The 23,045-nt window shown below is 36.1% G+C and overlaps 1 protein-coding gene across 1 annotated transcript in view; it reads right to left on the bottom strand.

Moving 5' to 3' along the window:
- BIRC6 (baculoviral IAP repeat containing 6) overlaps nucleotides 1-23,045 on the bottom strand; it is a 237,681-nt gene that overhangs the window by 9,560 nt on the left and 205,076 nt on the right. Inside the window, 6 exon segments of the mRNA XM_047746606.1 lie at nucleotides 1,778-1,966; nucleotides 8,356-8,433; nucleotides 11,469-11,630; nucleotides 13,264-13,481; nucleotides 19,042-19,152; nucleotides 19,853-19,998. Coding sequence (XP_047602562.1) covers nucleotides 1,778-1,966; nucleotides 8,356-8,433; nucleotides 11,469-11,630; nucleotides 13,264-13,481; nucleotides 19,042-19,152; nucleotides 19,853-19,998 — 904 coding nt within the window.

Below are 23,045 nucleotides of genomic sequence, written 5' to 3'. Positions count from 1 at the left end.
CATTTCTGAGCTTTTTATAAAAGGAGTCATGAGATGTACTCGTTTCTGCCTGCCTTCTTGTGCTCTAGAGTGTATGGTATTTGTTCACATTAACGTGCACAGTTCATTCATTTATGTTGTTCTATTCCATTTTATGAATACTCCATAATTTGTCCATTCTTTTTGTTGATGGACAAGTGAACTGTTTCCAGTTTCTGACAGTTACGAAGAATGTTATGAACATTCTCTATACCCAATTTCTATGAAGCACAGACCAAGTAGTGGAACTGCTAATCATTCAGCGTATATTCAGCTGATCAGATCCTGCTGAAGAGTTTTCTGAAGCGGCTATACTGATGTGTATCCCCATCAGAAGTGCGTCCGAATTCCAGGTGCTGCACATCCTCACATTGGGAGCAAAAGCCTTTAAATTCCTAGATATGCTGAAGAATAGGAAGAAAGGGGACAGACTCTGTAGGGCTTTTGTAGGCCGAGGGAAGGACTCTGGGTTTTCTTCATCATATACTGGGAATCAAAGGAGTGAGATGATGAGATTATGTGTAGAGAATCTCTGGAGAGGGACAAGAGTGGAAGCAGCAGGACTGGTGAGGAAACCACTTCACATATCCAACAAGAGGTAATGGTGGCTTGGAACGGGCTGGTCATGGCAAAGATGTAGTTTTAACCACCAAATTTTCATTATGTTTTGAAGGGTGGAGCCCAACAGGATTTGTCATTAGACTGAATATGTTCTTTTAGAAAAAGAATCAAGTCACAGGTGGTAAAGGTTTGGGGCTGAGATGATGGTGCTTTTACTAAGGGAGTGAACAAAGGAAGAATCAAGAGTTCAGTTTTAGTGTTAAGATGACTTTTGTAAAATTAAGTGGACCTGTCTAGTAGTTTATATATCTGGATTCACTGTTTGAGCCTTAAGCGCACAGAAAAAATTCATGATACAAGAGGAGGAATATATGTTTTTCAAAGGCAGGAACTGAGCTTCCTTTATCCTTTAAGTTCTGAGTACCTTAGGGCAGTAGCTAGTAACAGCTGACATTCGATATGGGTACAAAATTGATAACTTAATATAAGTAACCCAAGCTTGGGACACCTGGGTGGCCCAGCCCATTAAGCATCTGCCTTCAGCTCAGGTCATAATCCCAGGGTCCTAGGATCGAGTCCCACATCAGGCTCCTTGCTCAGCGGGGAGCCTGCTTCTCCCTCTGCCTGCCGCTCTGCCTGCCTGTGGGCATGCTCTCTCTTTCTCTCTCCCTCTTTGACAAAGAAAATCTTTAAAAACAAATAAAAGAATATAATCATATTTTAGAAAGATTATGGAGAGACAACTAACCCCAAGAATAGTCACTTTTCAGGATGTGGTAAAATAAATGCATTTGTGAATATCAAGACAGGTTTCAGAAAGTCCAACTTTTTCCTAAAGGAAAGAAATGTCTTCTCTTCAGTATTCACACATGGATATTAGTATAGGAGAAAACCTTCTATTTGAAAGACAACTTTAGAAAGTACCTTGATCTCCAATAAAAAATATTTTTATGAGGACTACTGTAATAATACAGTTCATGAGTAGAATGGTAACTATTAAAAATAAGAAACTAAAAAATTGTCCCAAAACAGAGTCTGATGCCTTTTAGGAAGTAGGTGGTTTTAAAAATCACCTCTATTATATTATTACTCATCTGTTATGATTAAAAACTAAAGTTTAGTATACTACAAACTGCCCAAATATAAAGGCAGGTACAGTAATGTTAATGAAGTATTTCATTAATTTTACTGAACATACCTCTTTAAAGCATGGTGAAGGGTTTCTGATTTGTTCTAGCATTGCCCACTTAACCGTTGCTTGTCTAATGTTTCCATCATATTCTCGAGAACTCTGTGTGCCACTGGGAGTGCCTCTAGACCGTTCATATCCTGGTTCATTAAAATAAGGCTCAGCTACTAATATAAGGGACTGAACAGACACCAACACCTGAGGAACAAAGAAATAGAAGTTATGATGGGACATTTTTAGTACCAGTAAACTGTTATCTTCTAGTATGTGCTTCCACATATTTTTATCACCATAAAATTGATGTTGATCATTGGACACTGAAATACTGTATTATTAAAAGCAAAATTAAAATAGGTATAATAGTGGGGCACCTTAGTGGCTTAGCCGGTTAAGTGCCTGCCTTTGGCTCAGGTCATGATCCCGGGGTCCTGGGAATGTGTCCAGCTTCAGGCTCCCGGCTCAGCAAAGAGCCTGTATCTCCCTCTGCCCTGCTCCACCCCTCGACCCCACTCATGCTTGCATGCTCTCTCTCTCTCCCTTGCAAAAATAAGTAAATACAAAAAAAACTTAAAAAAAAAAAAAGGTACAATAAAAAAATAATAAAAAATTTTAAAAGGTACAACAGACTCATATAGTATTTGAGTATTTTGTATTTTACATCCTTGAATCCTTGAAAAAATAAAAAGAACTAAAGATTGTATTTCCTGAAACTGCTAAAAAAAAATTCGTCTATAAACATCCCACAACAATTTAAACATTATTGTCCTCGAAGTGTCCTGACTCTCAAAGAGCATAATGGTAACCATGCACTCCTAATAATACTCACTTGTAAGAAAAACCAGGCATGATGCAATCTTTATTTTTATTCCAAGGAAAATAAATACTTTTAAAAAGCATCTTATATTTGCCTTTTTAAAAAAGATTTATTTATTTATTTTAGAGAGAGAGAGAGCAAGTGCACACAAGCGTTAGGGGCAAAGGGAAAGGGAGAGGGAGAGAATCTCAAGAGTACTGTGTGCTGAGTGTAGAGCTGGACATGAAGTTCGATCTCATGACCCTCAGATCATGACCGGAGCTGAAACCAAGATTCAGATGCTTAACCAATTGCTCCACTCAGGTCCCCCTGCTTTATAAAACATACACCACCTTGGAAGTATACAAATGCTACTTTATTTTTCTTCAGTGAACTTAGCTATGGAGGGATCACAACATTCTTACGAAACTTTCTGGAGATTTGGATTATCTGTCTTGTTCAGTCATTTTATTCATAGCACACATTAATGTAACCATAAAACTGGGCATGAAAAAAAGCAGTAAATTAGTAAATCCTTGAAAGGAAAAGATTTCTCTTTTTTAAAAGCACTTGATTTTCAATATTAAAAATTATCCAGCTCTGAGAACAATGTAAAATATTTAAGTGAGAGACCAGAGTAGGCAGAGCAACTTGCCCCCTTAGAATCTATTTTTTGGGCATCTGTAAAATGAAGATAACAACTACTTAAAGAATGGCTGTGAGAACTAAATAAACTTTTGTTGGGAGTTAAGTAGTAGTGCTCATTAATTAAGTTTAATTCACCCACAGTAGCTATTCTTTCTTAGAGTAAAAATGACAGCAGGCATCCAGAAGACAGTAAAATGCAAAACAAAATCATTTGTACTCCGAAAATAGTCTTTTTATTTATGTAACATGGGCAGAAAAGCAGTCAGCATGAGTTTCATTTTGATCAACAAAACTTAAAAGACTAACGTGGATCAAACCAAAATGTAATGTTTATCATAGCTACATCTGGCTGAAGTGTTTTCCTAGAATATGAGCTGACAATGAATTGGTAATTAACAAAAAAATCCATTACATGGCATAGTATATGATATACATACGGTTATATTTAAGATAATAATAAACAGAATACATTTTCATTCTGTAATGTAGGTTCACTGATTCCTAGTCAATTCTTTGATAATTTAACAAGGTCAAGAGTTACAGACTTTTATTCATAGGCTGAATTTACAGTCTCTCTCCTCTTCAGTTTTATATTAGCATCCACAAAAGTACAAGAAGTTTTCATTTTGTTTGGAACTGACCAGATCAAGAACCATGGAACAACTTCCTTTCACTAGGTGTCAAAACAAAAATTTTAACCCTTTTGGATGGTGTTCTACCAGGCCACTCAACTAGTCAGCAATCAAGTCTCCTACAATTTTATATATTCATTTGGTCACTATATTCCTACTATTATCCATTTCTGTGACTTATTCTTATCTTTAGAATATCCACTAATTGGCCATATTCCTCCCTCTACCCCACATCCCTTAGGAATTACTAACTGTTGATTTCCTGTATTTTCATGTTGTATCTAAAATTTTATTGTAGATATTTCAAATATAGTAAAGTACAGAGTATATAATCCAAAATACTAATTTGCAACAAGAAACTCTATTAGAAGAAATAATAACATCTATGGTGTAAGGGAAACTCCTAATTAGTAAAATGCTTTTAGCCTTTTAAAAGCCTTTTGCTTAAAAAATATTTAAGTACTTGCCTCTGGAAAATGATGCTGCTATGAGTAGGACTGTAAACAGTGGATGATTTCAGAACTTTCCATTTTAAGAAAAATTGCCTCGGGGTGCCTGGGTGGCTCAGTTTAATGTCTACTTTTGGCTCAGGTCATGATCTCAGGGTTCTGGAATCAACTCCCCACATGTGGCTATCTGCTCAGTGGGGAATCTGCTTCTTCCTCTCCCTCTGCTCTCCCAACCCCACTCATGTTCACACACACTCTCTCTCAAATATATAAAATCTCTGGAAAAGGAAAAATGATTTCATATATACATAAAAATATATATATATATATTGAACGATTTTATTTATTTATTTGGGAGAGAGAGAGGCAGAGAGAGCATAAGCTGGGGGTAGGGCCCGGCAGAGGTATAAGCAGACTCCTTCCTGAGACAATGGGCTTGATCGCAGGACCCTGAGATCATGACCTGAGCTAACGTCAGACGTTTATCTGACTGAGCTACCTAGGTGCCCCAATGGTAATATATATTTGTTAACATTTATAAATGGTTGATTACATGAACCATAAATTCTGTTTAATTCCTCCTGCACATGACATCTTTATCAACATCCAACTGGAAGAAACTATTTACAAGGCATTATAATAGGTATCTTAAGTACATTATAGCAACATTAAAAACTAGTTATAGCAATGTTAAAATCTGGTGCTACTGTAATAATTCTGGTTAAAGTTTTAATGATTAATAAGACTTCTGATTTTATTTTTTCAAGGCTATTTATTTATTTATTTTTTAAAGCTTTTATTTATTTATCTGACACAGATCACAAGTAGGCAGAGAGGCAGGCAGAGAGAGAGAGGAGGAAGCAGGTTCCCTGCTGAGCAGAGAGCCTGATGCGGGACTCGATCCCAGGACCCCGGATCATGACCTGAGCCGAAGGCAGAGGCTTTAACCCACTGAGCCACCCAGGTGCCCAAGACTTCTGATTTTAAATTGTGCTAATAGTTAAGACTGTGTTACTGCTGGGTATGAGACCTATGGCATAAGACTACCTATGTGATATTTTTATAGGAATTACCATTATTCTTTTTAGAATCTCACTACAGAGAAACCAAGCAATTCTACTAAAGCTTACCACTGTTTAAGATATTTTGAATTGTTTTTAATTGTATACAACCTTCAAAATATTTTTGTGGAATAGTTTCAATCTGGCAAAAGTACTTCTACCCTTTGTGCACATGTGATAAATAAAAAGGTAAAACAATGTTGGGTCCCAAAATCTAACCAAGAAAAAATTAGGAAATTTTATCTGATCCTCTCAAAAGTCTGCCCCTGAAGAAAGTTTCTAACAGAGGACAAAGAGCAATGTTTTCCTGACTGCATGCATTTATTTCTTGTATAATATTAATACAACAATCTCACAAAGAGACCAGTATTTCTTAGGAATGCACATGCCAAAATCCTTAAACTCAATACTAGCAAACTGAATCCAGCAATATATAAAAAGAATTATATATCAAGAGACCAAGTGGATTTGTCCCAGGAATGCAAGGTTGATATAACATCCAAAATTAATATAATACATTGTATTAATAAAATAAAAACAAAAATAATAGAATCATTTCAATAGATGCAGAGAAAGCACCTGACAAAATCTAACACCCATTCGTAATAAAAATACTCAATATGCCAGGAATAAAGAGGAATGTCCTCAAACACGATGAAGAGAATTTATGGAAAACTCACAGGTAACATGACACTCAATGGGGAAAGACTGAAAGGTGTTCCCTCTAAGATCTGGAAGAAGACAGGCTATTCACTGTTGCCACAGAAAAGAGAGCCTCCTCTTGCTCCTGCCCAAGTCAGTTTGTCACAGATCTGAAAACTAGCTTCTGGAAACTATCTAAAATAAAGAGAATGTCTGTTGACACGTGGAATTTGAGAAACAAGCTAGAGGATCGTGGGGGAAGAGAAGAAAAAATGAAATGGACAAAACCGGAGAGGGAGACAAACCACAGGAGACTCAATCTCAGGAAAGAAAATGAGGGTTGCTGGAGGGGAAGGGGCTGTGAAGGATGGGTGCGGCTGGGTGATGGACACTGCGGAGGGAGGGTATGTGCTATGCTGAGCACTGTGAATTGTGTAAGACTGGTGAATCACAGACCTGTACCCATGAAACAACTGATACATTACATGCCAATAAAAAATAAAGAGAATGTCATATAGTAACTGTTATTTGTAAATCAGAAGTAAAATAGTAATGGAGAAACAGTTCAATTACAGTATATGAACTCAAAAATTATAGTAATTAGAAATTATAAAAATGTAACTTGGAAAAATGGATATGCTCTAATGTTAAGTGAACAGAACAATGTACAAATGATATATCTAATGTGTTAATTCTCATTCTGTGAACTATGTATAAGACGAAAAAAAAAAAAAAAAACCCAAAAAGGAATATATAGGAAAGAAAATTTTTATGTATGGGTTCTTAAGTTTCTAAACTTGTAAAATTTAAATCCCTGAGGATAAGTTGCTTTATTTCACAAAATTTTGTGTGTATATTAGGGTATACAGGCAATATAAAAGTTAAAAACAAATTAAATTTTAAAATAAAAACTTTGAAAATTGATTATAAATTTATTTAAAAAATTATATAAATTCAACACAAAATTCAATTCTCAGCTAAGTCTAATTAATCTACTTTATGAAAAATAGCATATCTCTGAATTTCCTTTTGTAGTAAAACTGATCATAAGCTTAGTTTGTGTTGACAAGAGTAGTATACACATAAAAAAATATTTTAAGGTTTTTGGAATCGAATTGAAATAATCAATTCTAAAATGAAGTAGTAATAACTTGAGAGAAATATTCTAGTAGCTTTCTTATAGGTCTCTGCATGAATCATGTAACTTTTTCCCTTGGTCTCGACATTAACAAAAAGGGAAAAACAATTGGTACTATTTTTTTTTAAATTATTTTATTTATTTATTTGACAGAGAGAGAGAGCATGCACAAGCAAGGGAGCAGCAAGCAGCAGGGACAGGGAGAAGGAGGCACCTCGCTCAGCAGGGAGCTCAATGTGGGGCTTGATCCCAGGACCCTGGGACCATGACCAGAGCCAAAGTCAGATGCTTAACCGACTGAGCCACCCAGGTGCCCCTCACTAGTGTCTTCTTAATTCATGAGGATACTGCAAAGTCTTCCCAGAGAATCAAAAAAGTGACATCCTAAGGCATTATTTTTCATATCTTCTTTTCCTAATTCAAACTAAGAGTGCAGAGGAAGAATCTTTTCAGGGTAGGTTTATCTGGGGATAATTCATGGTGGTTTCTCTTAAAGACTAAATTTTAAAGGTGAGTTTAAACTGTCATGAGCAGTAATGATTTGTTTTTGCTTCCTCAATAAACAAGGAAAAAGTTAATTCATGTTATTAACATGCTTCCCAGTCTATCTCTTAGCTGGGATTCTGAACTACTGAGGTAAAGCATCAACAAAAAGCATTTGATGGGATATTATATAACGTATTATGTGTTCAAGTGGTATGTGGAAATTAATTTCCACAATTCAAGAATATGAAATACGTTTGTCAAATGCTCTGCAAAATACGAGCTTCAATCCCAAGTTTTATGAATTCTAGGACAGTGCTTCTGAACGTCAAGTGAGTCCCATTATTAAGGAGATTACAGAAAAACCATATTATATGTGGAAGAAACTATAATACTAGTAGTTTAATAATTCTACTCATGTGAGTTTAAGCCTTGTAAGTGACTGGGAGATGGGAGAAAATTATCTGTCTTATGTTATCTTTTTGCACTACGGTGTACTTTAAGGACAACTCAGGAATTTTTTTCAAAGGTAATTTTGGTAAACTGCAACTTTTGTCTTATGCCCTAACTTAAGATTCTAAACTCCAGGTGAGACGACACTTGTACTACCTGTTCACCTATAAGCTATTTAGGATAGCTTTGTTTAGTTTAATATGTTTATTCTTGGTCACTAAAAACCATTTTTTTTTTTAACATAGATAGCTTTTATTTTCTAAGTAAAACTCAGAGAAATGTGTTTACTTGCAAAAAGCTTGAGGTCTGAGGATTCCACTTCTCTTCTGGTCTTCCATGCCATGTATTTAAGATGCTTAAACAAACCTGAGGAAGAAGGGAAGAAAGCATGAACAGAAGTGAGTGCTTTTAAAAAGCAAACTGTTACAACTAGAAGCAAAACTGAAACGTTATCATATCACAGTACTTCAGTTTTATGTCCCCCAACAAAACACTAAAGGTCACTCTGTCGTAACAAATTGGCATCTTCAGATGTGATCCAAATCTGTATGGCATTTCAATTCCTTCATAATGAAAAATTAAACAGCACCTATTAAATGTTAATATATAATAATGTATTTTTTAGTGAAAAATAACTCTTTGCCAAACCTTTTAAAAAGTTTCAGTAGGGGCGCCTGGGTGGCTCAGTGGGTTAAGCCGCTGCCTTCGGCTCAGGTCATGATCTCAGGGTCCTGGGATCGAGTCCCGCATCGGGCTCTCTGCTCAGCAGGGAGCCTGCTTCCCTCTCTCTCTCTCTCTCTGCCTGCCTGTCTACTTGTGATCTCTCTCTGTCAAATAAATAATAAATAAAATCTTAAAAAAAAAAAAAAACACACCTGTGTTTCCAAATATAAAAAAAAAATTTTTTTTCAGTAGGAAAAAGTAGTACCATTTTACATTTAAAAAAATCTCCCTCAGGGCACCTATGTAGCTCAGTTGGTTAACTGTCTGCCTTCAGCTCAGGTCATGATCTTGGGGTCCTGGGATCGAGCCTCGAGACGGGTTCCCTGCACAGCGAGGAGTCTGCTTCTCCCCTCTACTTATGCTCTCTCTCTAATAAATGTGCAAACTCTTAAAAAAAAAAATCTCTCTCTAAATTTTGTAAAACTTCAAAATGGATATGGTTTAAGAGAAGAGGTCTGACTGCTTATCTGCCTCTACATTTTGTTACAATATATTGTTTTGGTTGAAGTCTATGGATAAAATCTAGCTTTACATAAACATGAAGTTGCAAGGAGGAAGACTTACAGACCCCTGAAAGGGCCCTGAGGATCTATCTACTGGGTTCCTCACAACAAACTTTACAACACAGACACCTGTTCCCTCAGACAGCAAGAATGAACTCAAACTATCTGCTAAACAGAAGGTTAAGAAGAAGTCACTCTTGGAAAAACAGAACTGGGGACATTTTATCTGTACTTGTAAACTAACAGTGTCATAAAACAGGCAACAGACTTGGAAAATAAGTGGTCCTTAATAAAGCAGAGAAGTCTATCTCCTTCCTATTCTTGCAATCATTCTGTGACAGTAAGAATGCAAAATACACTATTCATTTAGGACACAATTTCATTAAAAATTTTAAGAGACTTGTATCTGAGTAACCTTGTATACAATTACTAAAGGTACTAATACTAGTACTTAATGTCCAACATTTCATTTTAAGAGCATCCCTGGGACTACCAATGGCAGGTATTCTTACTCCTACCTAGAGATCTGGAATCCAAGGTTAAATGTTTCTAGTGTACAATACAGCAAAGATTATATAATTCAAGATATTCAACTCTCAGGCCCTTACCTGCTTCTCTATACCATTAAGTCCCTTTTTTTTTTTTTTGGAAAGGGGGACAGAGGGACAGAGGGCAAGGGAGAGAGAGAATCTTAAGCAGGCTCCACAGCCAGTGCACAGCCCGACATGGGGCTCAATCTCATGACCCTGAGATCATGATCTGAGCAGAAATTAAGAGTCTGAAACTTAAATGATTGAGACACCCAGGAGCCCTTACACCATTAAATCTTTTTAAAGATTTTTTTTTTTTAATTTATTTGACAGAGAGATCACTAGTAGAGAGGGGGGTGGGAAGCAGGCTCCCTGCTGAGCAGAGAGCCTGATGTGGGACTCAATCCCAGGACCCTGAGATCATGACCTGAGCCTAAGGCAGAGGTTTAACCCACTGAGCCACCCAGGTGCGCCATGTCTTAAGGAAGTAATTTCTTTTTTTTTTTTTTTTAAGGAAGTAATTTCTTAAAGAAATTTTAACATTTTACACTTAAACTCTATTCGGAGTCTAGTGCCCTCTTCAGTAACTCAACACTGCTGTATCCTCTTCTCTGCTCAGTGATAAAAGAGGTGTTCTTTGCTCTTCCAAAGAAAGTAAGGTCTATCTCTGATTAAATCTTCTGCAATAAACTCACAAAGCGAATTCCACTTTTATGATCTGAATTTATGATGAAGACAAAACCAAGGGAAAATTTAGCCCACCTTTAATGAACCAGATCAACTTCAAGCACTTGCTCCTCTCATATCATCAAAAAATTGTCTGCTTATGAAGTCTTAAATTTCTTCTGATCGTTCAGTAATTTTTAAGGATGAAATATGTCCAGCATGGAATTTACTGCTGAAATTCCATCAAGCTATCTAAAATTAGTTTGGGAAGTGATGACTGTTCTTTTAAATCTAATTTTAGAAGTTTATTGTCAGGGATAAAAATATATGTTTAAAAAAAATAATAAAATTTAAATAAAAAAAAAGTTTATTGTCCTATGAAATGCTTTTTTATTATACCTCTTGGTCAACTTCTTTTTTAGACAGAATGCATCTTCCTATTTATTAAAAAATATAAAATATTTTAACATAAATGTCAAAAATAAGTTCACAATTATATGTATCATGGAAAACATGGATAGCTATGAAAGCAAAAAAAATGATGATATGCAAAAAAGGAATACAGAGTTGACAAGGACGATGCTTTTGCTATTCAACTATCCTGAGGCACTTGTGAAAAGGTAACTAGAACTGGAGATATGGAAAGTAAAAGAAGGTGAGAGGTAAAGACAGACATTTGGCTCTACTACCTCCTGAGTGAAGAAAGCTCTCAACTGGCCAAGGAATATGTTGAGTAAGTTAGTCCCTCAGTAACTTCTTAAGACTATAAGTGCTTCTCAATACTGTTGTGTTTCTGCCCTTTTTGGGTCCTTCTCTCTCATTCCTCAGGCTAATCTTTGCATATAGGAAAGAGAAGCATGAAGAAAGCCAGGTAACTCTCGGAAAGAAGATAACCAAAAGAAAATTTTGTTTAAATTATAAAGAACCTTTGGTTACAATACTTTGGCATTAGAAACAAAAAAGGTCGAAATTACATTACCTTGCCATCATTATAAAGGTTTGGATTGAATCGCACGCTATGACCACCAGTTGTCTCTAGATTCACAAGAGGGGGTGAACTGGGATAATCTTGAGGAAAATATACATCAAACTCAAAGCAGCCATTCGCATAAGGGGTGTCTGCTGGACCAGTTATCAGAACCTGGTATGCATGTACAAATACAAAAAAGTGCAAGTTACTCTTCCTAAACACCGCTCGCAGTTTAGAAAAACACAATCCAACATGAAGTAAGGACAACCTTCTTACATCCTACATACAGCTCTACCAGAATGTGTTAAAAATGAGGTTAAAAGTTAAAAATAACAACATAACTAGGAAATGGTTTTAGATTAGGATTAAAGTTATTTAGTTTTGGTGAAAATGGGCTATTAAAAGAAAGATGCCTTACTGGCAGCAGGAAAGCTTACCTTAATATCAAATACCTTTTAATATTAAGTTACTATTTTTCTGAGAGCTTTCCTTCATGATATGCTCTATAGTATTTAACAATTTGAGATTAAAGGTATACTCGTTATCACATCCAAAAGGTATGAGGGTAATTTTCTGCAATACATCTTCAGATAAGTTAACATTTGAGAAGTAACTTAGTTTTAAAATATTTTTCTCTGGGATAATGAGTCAAGCAGTTAACAAAAGTTCTCATGTAACAACTCAGGATAAAAAGGTTTTGAGAGAACAGGTGTTTCCTGTAGGGTTATTAGTAATCTAAAAAATAGCAGAGAACCCAAGAGTGAGTATCAGAATTATTTAACGAATTTTGTTTAAGTTGATCAGCAGATACTAATTGTGCAAGGTCTGAGCAGCAAAGCCTCTGGTCCTGAATAGCTCTGCATGGAGGCAGGCGGCACTAGAGTCTCCATCTGCTAACTCCGATTTATGGTTGGGAGCCCCATGCTGGGCTTTTTTATTTAGGTACAGCATAATGTTTAGCAGAGACAAAGTCACAAGTCCGAACTTATGTGGCCCACTTAGTGATAACAATACTTCTTGAGGCAATCATTCTGTATTTGGCTATTGTTTGTAACAAGGAACAGGTAAGAATGTGGTCAAATAGGTGAAGTCTATGAGATTTTTACTGAAAAATTATCCAAAAGAGCAAAACAAAAACGTAAGCAAACAGAAAAGTTCTTCAAATCAATGTGTCAATAGTTACAGCTGTGTATCTAAGGAAGACAGACTATATAACCCCGAATAAAATAACAAATGTAAAGAAAGGTTTGCCACCATTCCTGTCCCTGCTGGGTGTCTAGTCTTTATAATTTTCTCACTGCAGCAATGGCTTGGAACTTAAGGCCAGACCCCCACAGTGTTAAAACATAAAGATGCAGTGATTTATTACTGTACTACCACTATTTAATTCACAGATTTTATGGTTCTGTAAATACATGAATTTCCTAGAAAAGAAAAAAAAAAAGAGTAATTTTGAAGACTGATAGTATAACACAAGAGAAATATCTTGGATGACAAGGAAGAAATCCTATGACTTTTTTCTACTGGCCAGCATTGAATCCTTTGAGGTTAAGCTCTTAAAACTACAGGCCACATACAACCTTTACTCAAGGAAGGCATTTTGGTATTTTCTTTTAAATCATTTTGAAGAGCAGTCTCATACACATACTCTAATATTAAAAAAGGACTCCTTTCATTAATAACCAGAATGGTCAACAGAATTTTTATTTGATTTATTAAAATTCATGCTATTTCTACTGCTTTGTATGAATATTTGAATAATGACATTAGCCAGAGAGACAGAGAAACAGCTGTTTTCTTCTACCTTCATGATGTCAAGTCGTTCCTCATCACAGCGCACAAACACACTTGAAGAGGATGAAAGAGGCAGTGAGGTTGACAGTGTCACGGCTTCCTGGGCAAGGCGGCGGGCACGGGCAGCACTGTTTGCATCATTTGCATTTTTCACCTGAGACATGTAGTGGTAATTTACTTTAAAACCCAACTTCCCATCTTCATCCTCAGAAACCATCTCAAATGTATCTAAAAGAAGAAGAAGAAAAAAACACTGAAAAAAAAAAGGAAAAAAGAAAACTAGAATGGAGGATAGTTGTTATAATGACAAAAATCACAAAGAAACCACTAGCCATTCTTCCACCCCAAACAGAGGGGACCGAAGCACAGCACAGGGAGTACAGTCAGCGAGACCGGAATAGCGTTGTGTGGTGACAATGACAGCTACACTTGTGAGCACAGCAGAAGGTACAGAGATCATGAATCGCTGTTGTACACCTGAAACTAGTGTAATATCGTGTGCCAAATATACGCATATTAAAAAAAAAATTTAAAGCCCCACAAAAAGCAGAAGACTGAGAACACAGCAACTAGACATGTTTATGTCATACCTGCTGCTGGATAAATGAACTACATAATGGAAGCAAAAGCAGGAAATGATATTTTTTTTTAAAGATTTTATTTATTTGACAGGCAGAGATCACAAGTAGGCAGAGAGGCAGACAGAGAGAGAGAGGAGGGAGGAAGCAGGCTCCCTGCAGAGCAGAGAGCCCGATGCGGGGCTCGATCCCAGGACCCTGAGACCATGACCTGAGCCGAAGGCAGAGGCTTTAACCCACTGAGCCACCCAGGTACCCCTCCATATTTTTAAAACAGAGTGCCACAATCTTTTTTTTTTTTTTTAACAAATCTTACAGAGAGATAAACTTTTGATGGATTTCTTTTTTTTTTTTTTAAAGATTTTATTCATTTCATTTGACAGACAGAGATCACAAGTAGGCAGAGAGGCAGGCAGAGAGAGAAAGGAGGAAGCAGGCTCCCCACCGAGCAGAGAGCCCGATGCGGGGCTCGATCCCAGGACCCTGGGATCATGACCTGAGCCGAAAGCAGAGGCTTTAACCCACTGAGCCACCCAGGCGCCCCTTTTGGTGGATTTCTTGTAGAAACTATTCATAAGTTCTATATGAGTAGAATCTAATTTAAGAAGAAATGCTGAAAGCTGACTTTATCATACAGTATATATAACTGTTACTGATCAAATGTACTATCACAGCAAAATTACTTCCTGTCAGTAAACTTGTGAACTGGAGTTAACTTCATCTGCCCAATACCACTGCCTTTCACATACTACAGAGATAAATGTCCTTTGAATTTTCCTAACAACAGTCCACCAGAAACACAAGAGCCCATTCCCATGCCTGGAGGAACACTTTTCTACATACACTGATAAGAGACCAGGGTCTACTAATACCAAAAATTTATTACAATATTCAATTAGGGGTGCCTAGGTACTCAGTCGGTTGAGTGTTGGACTCTTGGTTTCAGCTTGGGTCATGCTCTTAGGGTCACTGACATCAAGCCCTGTGCTCATCCTGGAGTCAGCTTGATATTCTTCTTTTCCCCCTGCCCCTCCCCTACTTATGCATGCATGTGTGCTCGCCAAATAAATAAATAAATAAATAAAATCTTATCCCAAAAAATACTTTTACAAAGGGTGTCAAAAGGTAGAAATTGACCCTTGACAAAAGGTAGAAATTAATTCCCCTTTCCTTGAATATGAACTAGATTTAATGACTTACTTTTGAAGAATAAAGTGGAAGCAATAGTATACAACCTCCAGAACTAAAAAATAAAAGGCCTTGTGTGGCTTCTTGTTTGCACTTTCAGAGAAGCTAGATACAATGTGTGAAGACCTCAGGAGGTGCTATGGAGGGGCCCACACGGCAAGGAGCTAAGGCCTCCTATTAACAGTCACAGGAGTGAGCGTGAGAGCCCAGACCCCAGAGCCACTCAAGATCTCACATGTCTGAAGCTCCAGCCAATATTCTGACAGCAACTTTGTAAGAGACCCTAAGCCAGAACCAATGAATTGAACCATTCCTGAATTCCTGACCCATGGAAATAGTGAAATAATAAACATTTTATTTTTTTGTTTATTATTTTAAAGATTTTATTTATTTGTTTGTCAGAGAGAGAGAGCGGAGAGCACACAAGCAGGGGGAGCAGCAGGCAAAGGGAGAGGCAGGCTCCTCGCGGAGCAGGAGCCGGATGTGGGAGTCCATCCCAGGACTCTGGGATCATGACCTGAGCCGAATGAAGGCAAATGCTTAACCAAGTGAGCCACCTAGGCACCCCAAGTTAATAAACATTTTAAGCACCTAATTCTGGGAGTAATTTTTAATGCAAGAAATAAATAATATGGAATAATCTGATAAAATCCTATAGAAACTAACCAGAGTCCAAAAAGATATAAACTCTCTTAGTAATGCTTATTAATCAAATTCACATAAACCAAGCAAACTACTTGTCATAAATAATTACAAAAAGGAATTTCCAATAAAATGTTTCTTCACAAGTATTATTTAAAAAGAAACAAAAAACAGATCATATTAACAGAGTAGAGGAATGGACTAGTCAAAATGAGTGAGGCAAAAGACCATAATATCATCAGAAACTAACCAAACCCCTAATTAAAGTACAAAGGAGAAATCTACTTTGCAAAGATTATGGAAAATTTTTAAGAGAAATCAAAATGGTATTGTACAATATCAGAAAACAAATGATAGTTATATCCCACAGTGTCTTTACAGGATTCATAGACTTTAACAGTAACAACAGAAGAGAAAAAATGATCACTTTTAAAAGATTTCTAGAGCCCAAACCAGCTCTTCATATGGTTATATAAAATAAATCAATCTATATAAATTTTTGCCCACTAGGAAGAATGTTTTCCCAAGTAAAAGTAAACTAATTTTTGGTTAGAAGAATTATCTCTTCTCTCTCTACTACCTTATTCCTGACACCTCCCATTCCTGGCTAATATCCTAAACATTGAAGAGGAAATTAAAGTTTGCAAATAACCCAAAAGAAGAGCAAAATAGTGAACAAAAATCCAAAATAAAGAACCCAAAAAGCAGAATAAATCTAGTTATATCCAAAGCATCTTTGAATTATTAAAGGTCAGTAAATCCAAAGTTCAGAAGTAAGAGCAAATCGTATGTAGTTTATAAAATGCTATTTAAAATCTTGAAATATGACTATGGACCACTTTTTCTTCCTCTTTCTATAGTTCCAGCAAGTATTAGTGCTGCGTCTAATGGCATTGAGTGGGAAGCAACCAAATGATGTCCTTCTGATGTATCTACCAGAGTCACACTAGAAAGCTCTTAGTTTTTTTTCAGGATTTATTTTTAAGTTAAGCATGCTTTCAGGGGTTTCCCAACAAAGTTACTGTCCACTGAGTTGAAATTCAAAATTCCATTCCAGAAATAGACATTAAAGGTTTTGGTAGATATGCATTGTTACCTAGTTGGGGAAACTCACAGACTAAATCTCATTCAGAATAAAAACAATTAGATATTCAATAACGAAGCAGAAAAAGTTTCTTCAGGCTTTTGAATCTGAGGTGGGGGAACTGAACAGGGGAATGTTTTTGTGGAAAACAGGCGGTCACAAAGTGAAAAGTATATAGAAATGTGAAGCTAGGGACACCTGGGTGGCTCAGTTGGTTAAGCGGCTGCCTTCGGCTCGGGTCATGATCCCAGCGTCCTGGGATCGAGTCCCACATTGGGGTCCTTGCTCAGCGGGGAGCCTGCTTCTCCCTCTGCCTCTGCCTACCACTCTGTCTGCCTGTGCTCATGCTCTCTCTCTCTCTAACAAATAAATAAATAAAATCTTGAAAAAAAAAAAAAGAAATGTGAAGCTAAAGATATACCCATCTAACATCTGATTTTTGCTTTCTGTGAAATGGGTGGAGGTATATATCGTTTCGTTTTAATGCAATGTTACTGACAACTCTTGACATATCTCCAGTCTACTTCAGCGTTTTATTCTACATCATATAGTGAATTTAATTTTTAAAAAGATTTGCAACAAAATACATTAATCAAATTATAACTACACAAAGGCTTTGATTAGAGAGAATTAAAAACTTAAGTCCATTTAAACTCTGAGAATCCTCTTCCTGCTAACTGTGATACTGATTGTGGCTATAAACATCATACTTGATCCTTACGTGTGTGGCTTTTCCCAGTAATTCTGATCATTCCTTTGTATGATGATCCTTGGAGGAGGTCTATGATTCATGTTGTATTTGTATAGCATTTATTCTTGGTGTCTTGTAACTTTCAAATTACAGCAGACAGGGGCGCCTGGGTGGCTCAGTGGGTTAAGCCTCTGCCTTCAGCTCAGGTCATGATCTCAGGGTCCTGGGATCAAACCCCGCATCGGGCTCCCTGCTCAGCGGGGAGCCTGCTTCCCCCTTCCCCTCTCTCTGCCTACTTGTGATCTCTGTCTGTTAAATAAATAAATAAGTAAAATTACAGCAGACAGTATTTCTGTTACTTTCGTAATCATTTATAGTTATTATACTTTCCTGAATTCAAGTGTTTACTTATTTTTTAAAGGTTTATTTTTTATTATTATTAGAGAGAGAGAGAGAGCACGTGTGCACACTTGCACATACGTGAGTGTGGGAGAGGGAGAGAGAATCTCAAGCAGACTCCCTGCTGACTGTGAAACTGGTGAGGGGCCTGACCCATGACCCTGAGATTATATTTGAGCTGAAAACAAGAGTTGGACACCTAACCAAATGAGCAACTCACGAGCCCCCGAATTCAAGTGTTTATTAAACAAAATGGTCACAACCCACAACGGCTGGCACAATTATCCAGAAACATGGATCCCTTGGCAAAACTGCTACATTCTTTCTGAATAACAGTATATACACTTCACCGCGATTCTTCCGATCTTAAGATGATGAACAAGACCTTTCAGAGGTCTGCCTGAGTGCTTTATCATTTTCAGATATATTACTACATGTGATTTTTATTGCAACTCTGGGTGGTAAGGTAGAGCAAAAGCTAAATGATTTATACAGAAGTTTCAAAGACAGTATGACAAAAATCTATGTATTTTTACTCTTGCTTTAGTGTTCTTTTTCATACAGTTCAAGTCCTTTGGCTAACCGGTTCTCAAGGGTGGAAAAAAGGCAGAGACAACAGCAGTTAACAATGGTCACCAAAATTTAGAATTCTACTGTTTATTTATAGGCTATCACCTTACGGGGGAGACTGAGAGGCTCTTTTCTTCAGTCTTTACTTGTCTAGAGTTTTGGAATAGGAAAGGCTACAAGTGAACTCTACATAACTGTATTTTCCAAAGGCAAATCTCATGGAATTCTAAAGCGGCAACAGTAACAGACTTACTTCAAGGTCCCAGGTCTAGCTTCCTTTAGGCCAAGATATAAAGAAATGGAGAGGTCTTAAAGAAAGAAAACCACTTTCTGTCTGTTCATTAGACATTTGATTTGGGTTTTAATGTCCCCCTTGGTTTCTAAAGAATCATGATTCCCCAAATATAACTAAAAATATATAATTCCAGAGATAAAAAGATAAAAATTTTTGCACGTGTGTGCACATATACCTCCTCTATACATACAGTGCACACACACATATACCCAGGATATGAATGATTCATGGTACGAGCAACTTTCAAAATCTTTACTTCACTAGAGCGAACACATTTCAGTAGCACTATTACACAATGTGAAAGGAGATCTCAAGAAACAAAGATTAAAACTTCAACTTACCAAACTGCAACTTCTTCATAACAGCCACATATTTTTCTTCAAGTGATTTCAATACTGATAAAGGTTTGGGTTTCATAGCCACCTTCTTTGAATATTCACCTAGTTTTTTTTCTGTTATTTAATATTTCAAGATAAATAACATAAGCATACATTTTAAAAGATTAAGATAAAAACAATTAACTTCAAGAGTTCAAAGTTTGAATTCCAAAAAGTTACCCAATTCTTCACAATTATCTTCCTATTGTACTCATTTAAGAATAAAATATTTCTTTCTACTTCACAAATAAAACTAAGAGGGCTAAAACCCTTACCAACTTTAAAACTTAAATTCTTAAAATGTTAATTAGTTTTATCTAATCAGGCAAAATAGAAGTAAAACAACACATAATAGAGAATTATTTATATCTCCTATTGCTAAGACACGAAAATACCAATTTGAATACATTCTCACACATTTTCTTCAGTGCTCTTTCCTATCCATCATTTCCTATCCAAAATGATGGCATTTTTCAATTTCACAACTCTCAACAGGAAGGAGAGAAAATCAGGATATATGTTGGTAGCCTACCGAATTTAGTACATTAGTAATCATACATAATAGTAATAAATTAGTAATCATACATAATAGAAATAAATATTTTAAAATTAGACTATTCATGATTAACTTGAAAACCTGGCAATGAAATTTTTAGGTAAAGGAACTTGCTTGAAAACCATTACCACAGAGGAAAGAGAGAGGCAGTTTCAGAAGTAAATGAAACATCTCGAAATCAAAAGAAAAGTCGCAGAGAAGGGGCAGTGCTATATGTACCTTGGTTGGCCTGCCGCAAACTGGTAGTGGCTGCGTGGACGATCTCAGCAGTCTTCTGGATGTCTGGTACCAACAGTGTAAGTCCTTCCGGTTCTTGATCAGATGCATCTGGTTTTATTCCTGTTTTAACATTTTCCCTTTTAGATCTGGATTTTTTTTTTTTTTAAATATGGGAAGAAATGCAAGGAAAATTAGGATTTTAGGGTTGAAAAATAAGTACCTCCATAAGCCAAAAAGTGGTTAAAAATCAAAAGGAGAGTGTGCATTTCATCTGACACACATATGATATATAGCAGAAATAGTTTAAACTATATTCATTGTTGCTTTTAAAGTCACACAATAATGCTTAGTATAATAAATAGTTTTTGGTAGGTTTTCACTTCAAATGCATTAAACAAACAAACACTATAAAAATACCATACTGTAAGAAGACCCAGATACCTGATACGTCCTTGGATTCACACTTTTATAGTAACTTACAGTATTTATAAATACCTAGAAGTAGAGAAGTCACTTCTACTGTCCAAAATTGAGAGAGGTCTACCCTCGTCTTCTAAGACTTGGGAATCAAAGGACCATATGTAGTTTTTCACTTTAATAGTATTTGTATTTCACTCAGAGTAAGTGTGTTACTTCTCAAGGGGAAAAATAAAAGAACTATCCCAGAGTAAAATGCAGGTTCACTGCTAGGGTTTAAATATAATGTGCTTTTATACATCGAAACTGTATTTTACACTAAGTTTTAGGGCATATCATTTCAGAGGCATTCCCTAGTCAGGGTCTAAAATGTACCCAACCTTTTATCAAATTTTATATAATAATAGGATGTACTACAACAATGTCTCAGTCTCTAAGGCATCAAAATGTTTCTTTAAATTTTCTAGATGAATACATAATTTTAGAAGTCACTGAAAATAACGAGTATCAATGTCCTTTTTTCTATTTACTCTCAGCACATATTATTTACATAATAATCATTACACTATTGCTTAGATACTAAAAATTTACATCATGTATACTAACATTTACATATTTGTTAATTCATTAAATATATAATATAAACTGAAATCACATATAAATAAAGGTGTTTAAGATATTCATGCTAAGGTGTCATCTAGACTCCATATCACTTATTTTTCTAGTTGTATACCTACCAAGAAAACGACTTGGCAATTTTATTAAAACAGTATTTCACAAAGTGGGCATGGAGGTTTAGAGAACTACACAAAGATTAACAGAAGGTAGAAGAGTCCTTAACAAAATGATATTGCTATTTATGTATAAATGAACTGTTCCTTATCACAAAGTAAAAAATCTGCACAGAAGCAATTCAGAACTTAATTTTAGGGAGATAGTAAGAGGTACATTAAGAAGTGCCACTCAGACGGGTAGCAAGGGTAAACATATATAGTATTATGCATGTGTTCTGAATTAATCCCCATAGTGTGTGAAAAAACAAGTATCCACAGATATTTTTAACTATAGGGTATATATTGCTTAACCTGGTAAGATGACTTAACTTAATGTGTCTACTGGGTTACTGCCTTTTCTCCTATGCTCTTATCTTCCCTGAGGTATAAGAAGTAACGGAGAACACACGGCCAACTTTCCTTTGCCACTCAGGACCATTCGGTAGATGATGTTATATGGTACACTATTTCAGTCATCAATTCCTGCATGTGTACCCGTGTATATGAACATCTATGTTTGCATGTATATGTAAGGAGAATAGAGTGAATAAATGTTTTAAGACTGAAATAGCAGGCATTTTAAATGTTAGAATCAAGTAAGTTATTGGGTCTTTTATAGCTATGAAATAAAGTTGAGTTTATAAGCTTAATAGTCTGTCTGCTAATTTTCTTAAAGATAAAATTCTGGGAGATAAGCCCAAACAGATTCTCAATTTCTGAATTTACCAACAGCTATTCACAATCAGTGACAAACAACAAGGGCCAAGAAAAGTGCATAAGCCGCTTGACAGTACTCCTTTTGAATTTAAAAGGATTCTCTCTCCCTGCCAGTTGTAAATGATTCTCCCTCTAATACCAGGGCTTAAAAAATTCTTAATAGGGCTACTGACTGTAATAGGAAAACAACAGTAAGTAGTGTGAAAAAAAACAGAAGAGTTATCGTTATAGCCATAATAAAATAAAGATGGTTTCCTAAAACCCGTCATCAACAGTTAAGCCACTGTGTGCTCAATAAAGATTTCACTTAAGAAACACATCTTGCCAAGCAGAGAAGAAAGATACGGAAGTGAAGCTCATTTTTCCAGAATTAGGGTATTTTCTCCTTGAAGAAATAAGAATGTCTGGCATGGAGAGCGCACTGCATCAGGGCAATTTAGAACAAGTTACGCTTGGAAAAAGTACTCATTCCAGATTTCAAGCCCTACACATGAATACCAATTTCCTAAGTCTAGTTTTTAAAAGATGATTAGTAGGAGACATTCCTATTATTAAAATAGTTCAAATAGTCAGGATGGTAAATTTTATATTTTTTGACCGCCAAATAAAAAAAATGTTAACGAAGGGCAAAAATTTACAAAAGTTTGAAAAGTATTATTTTTTACATCAGATGCATGAAAGAAATGTTCTTGTTTTGAAATCTTCTCATTTTGAAGATACTGGTTAACTCATAAAACAGATATATTCTAGACCTTTACATCAGGTTCAAATGAGAAATTTTTATGTGAATCATTTTCTTGACAAAAACATACAGGAGAATGTCCAAATGTCCAAAAGGCAAGAGTACTTCAAATTTATGAAGAACACACACTCCCTGCCTAACGATGACTACAACTAGTCATTGTCTAATATTAAACTACAGCCAGCAGTCTCTTTTCTATAAAAGTTGCAGGTTACTGTCAACCCATATGTAGGCCCAGCTCATGAAAAAAGGCCATACCTTAGCTCACATCCTGAAGTCTGTGGGAAAAGCTATTTGAGTTCAAGGCACCTAGCTGGAAGTAGGTCTCTGAGACTGACAATGGATCCAACATGGTAAAAGCAATCAGCGACGGCCGCTACCATGGTATCCGCTGCTTTGTGCATACGTTGAATCTGGTTGTGATCACTGCCCTGAAGAAATACGAGGAATCAACTGAAGTTTCTACTATTGCACAGAATTATCTGCAAACATTTTCCACTATGCTGTGAATTCCAACTAAATGGCTAACAAATTAGCAAATGTT

This window comes from Lutra lutra, chromosome 9, assembly GCF_902655055.1.
Source record: "Lutra lutra chromosome 9, mLutLut1.2, whole genome shotgun sequence".
Taxonomy (NCBI): Eukaryota; Metazoa; Chordata; class Mammalia; order Carnivora; family Mustelidae; genus Lutra; species Lutra lutra.
Note: the sequence above shows the minus strand (reverse complement) of the source record. Positions and strands in the feature narration are given on the sequence as shown.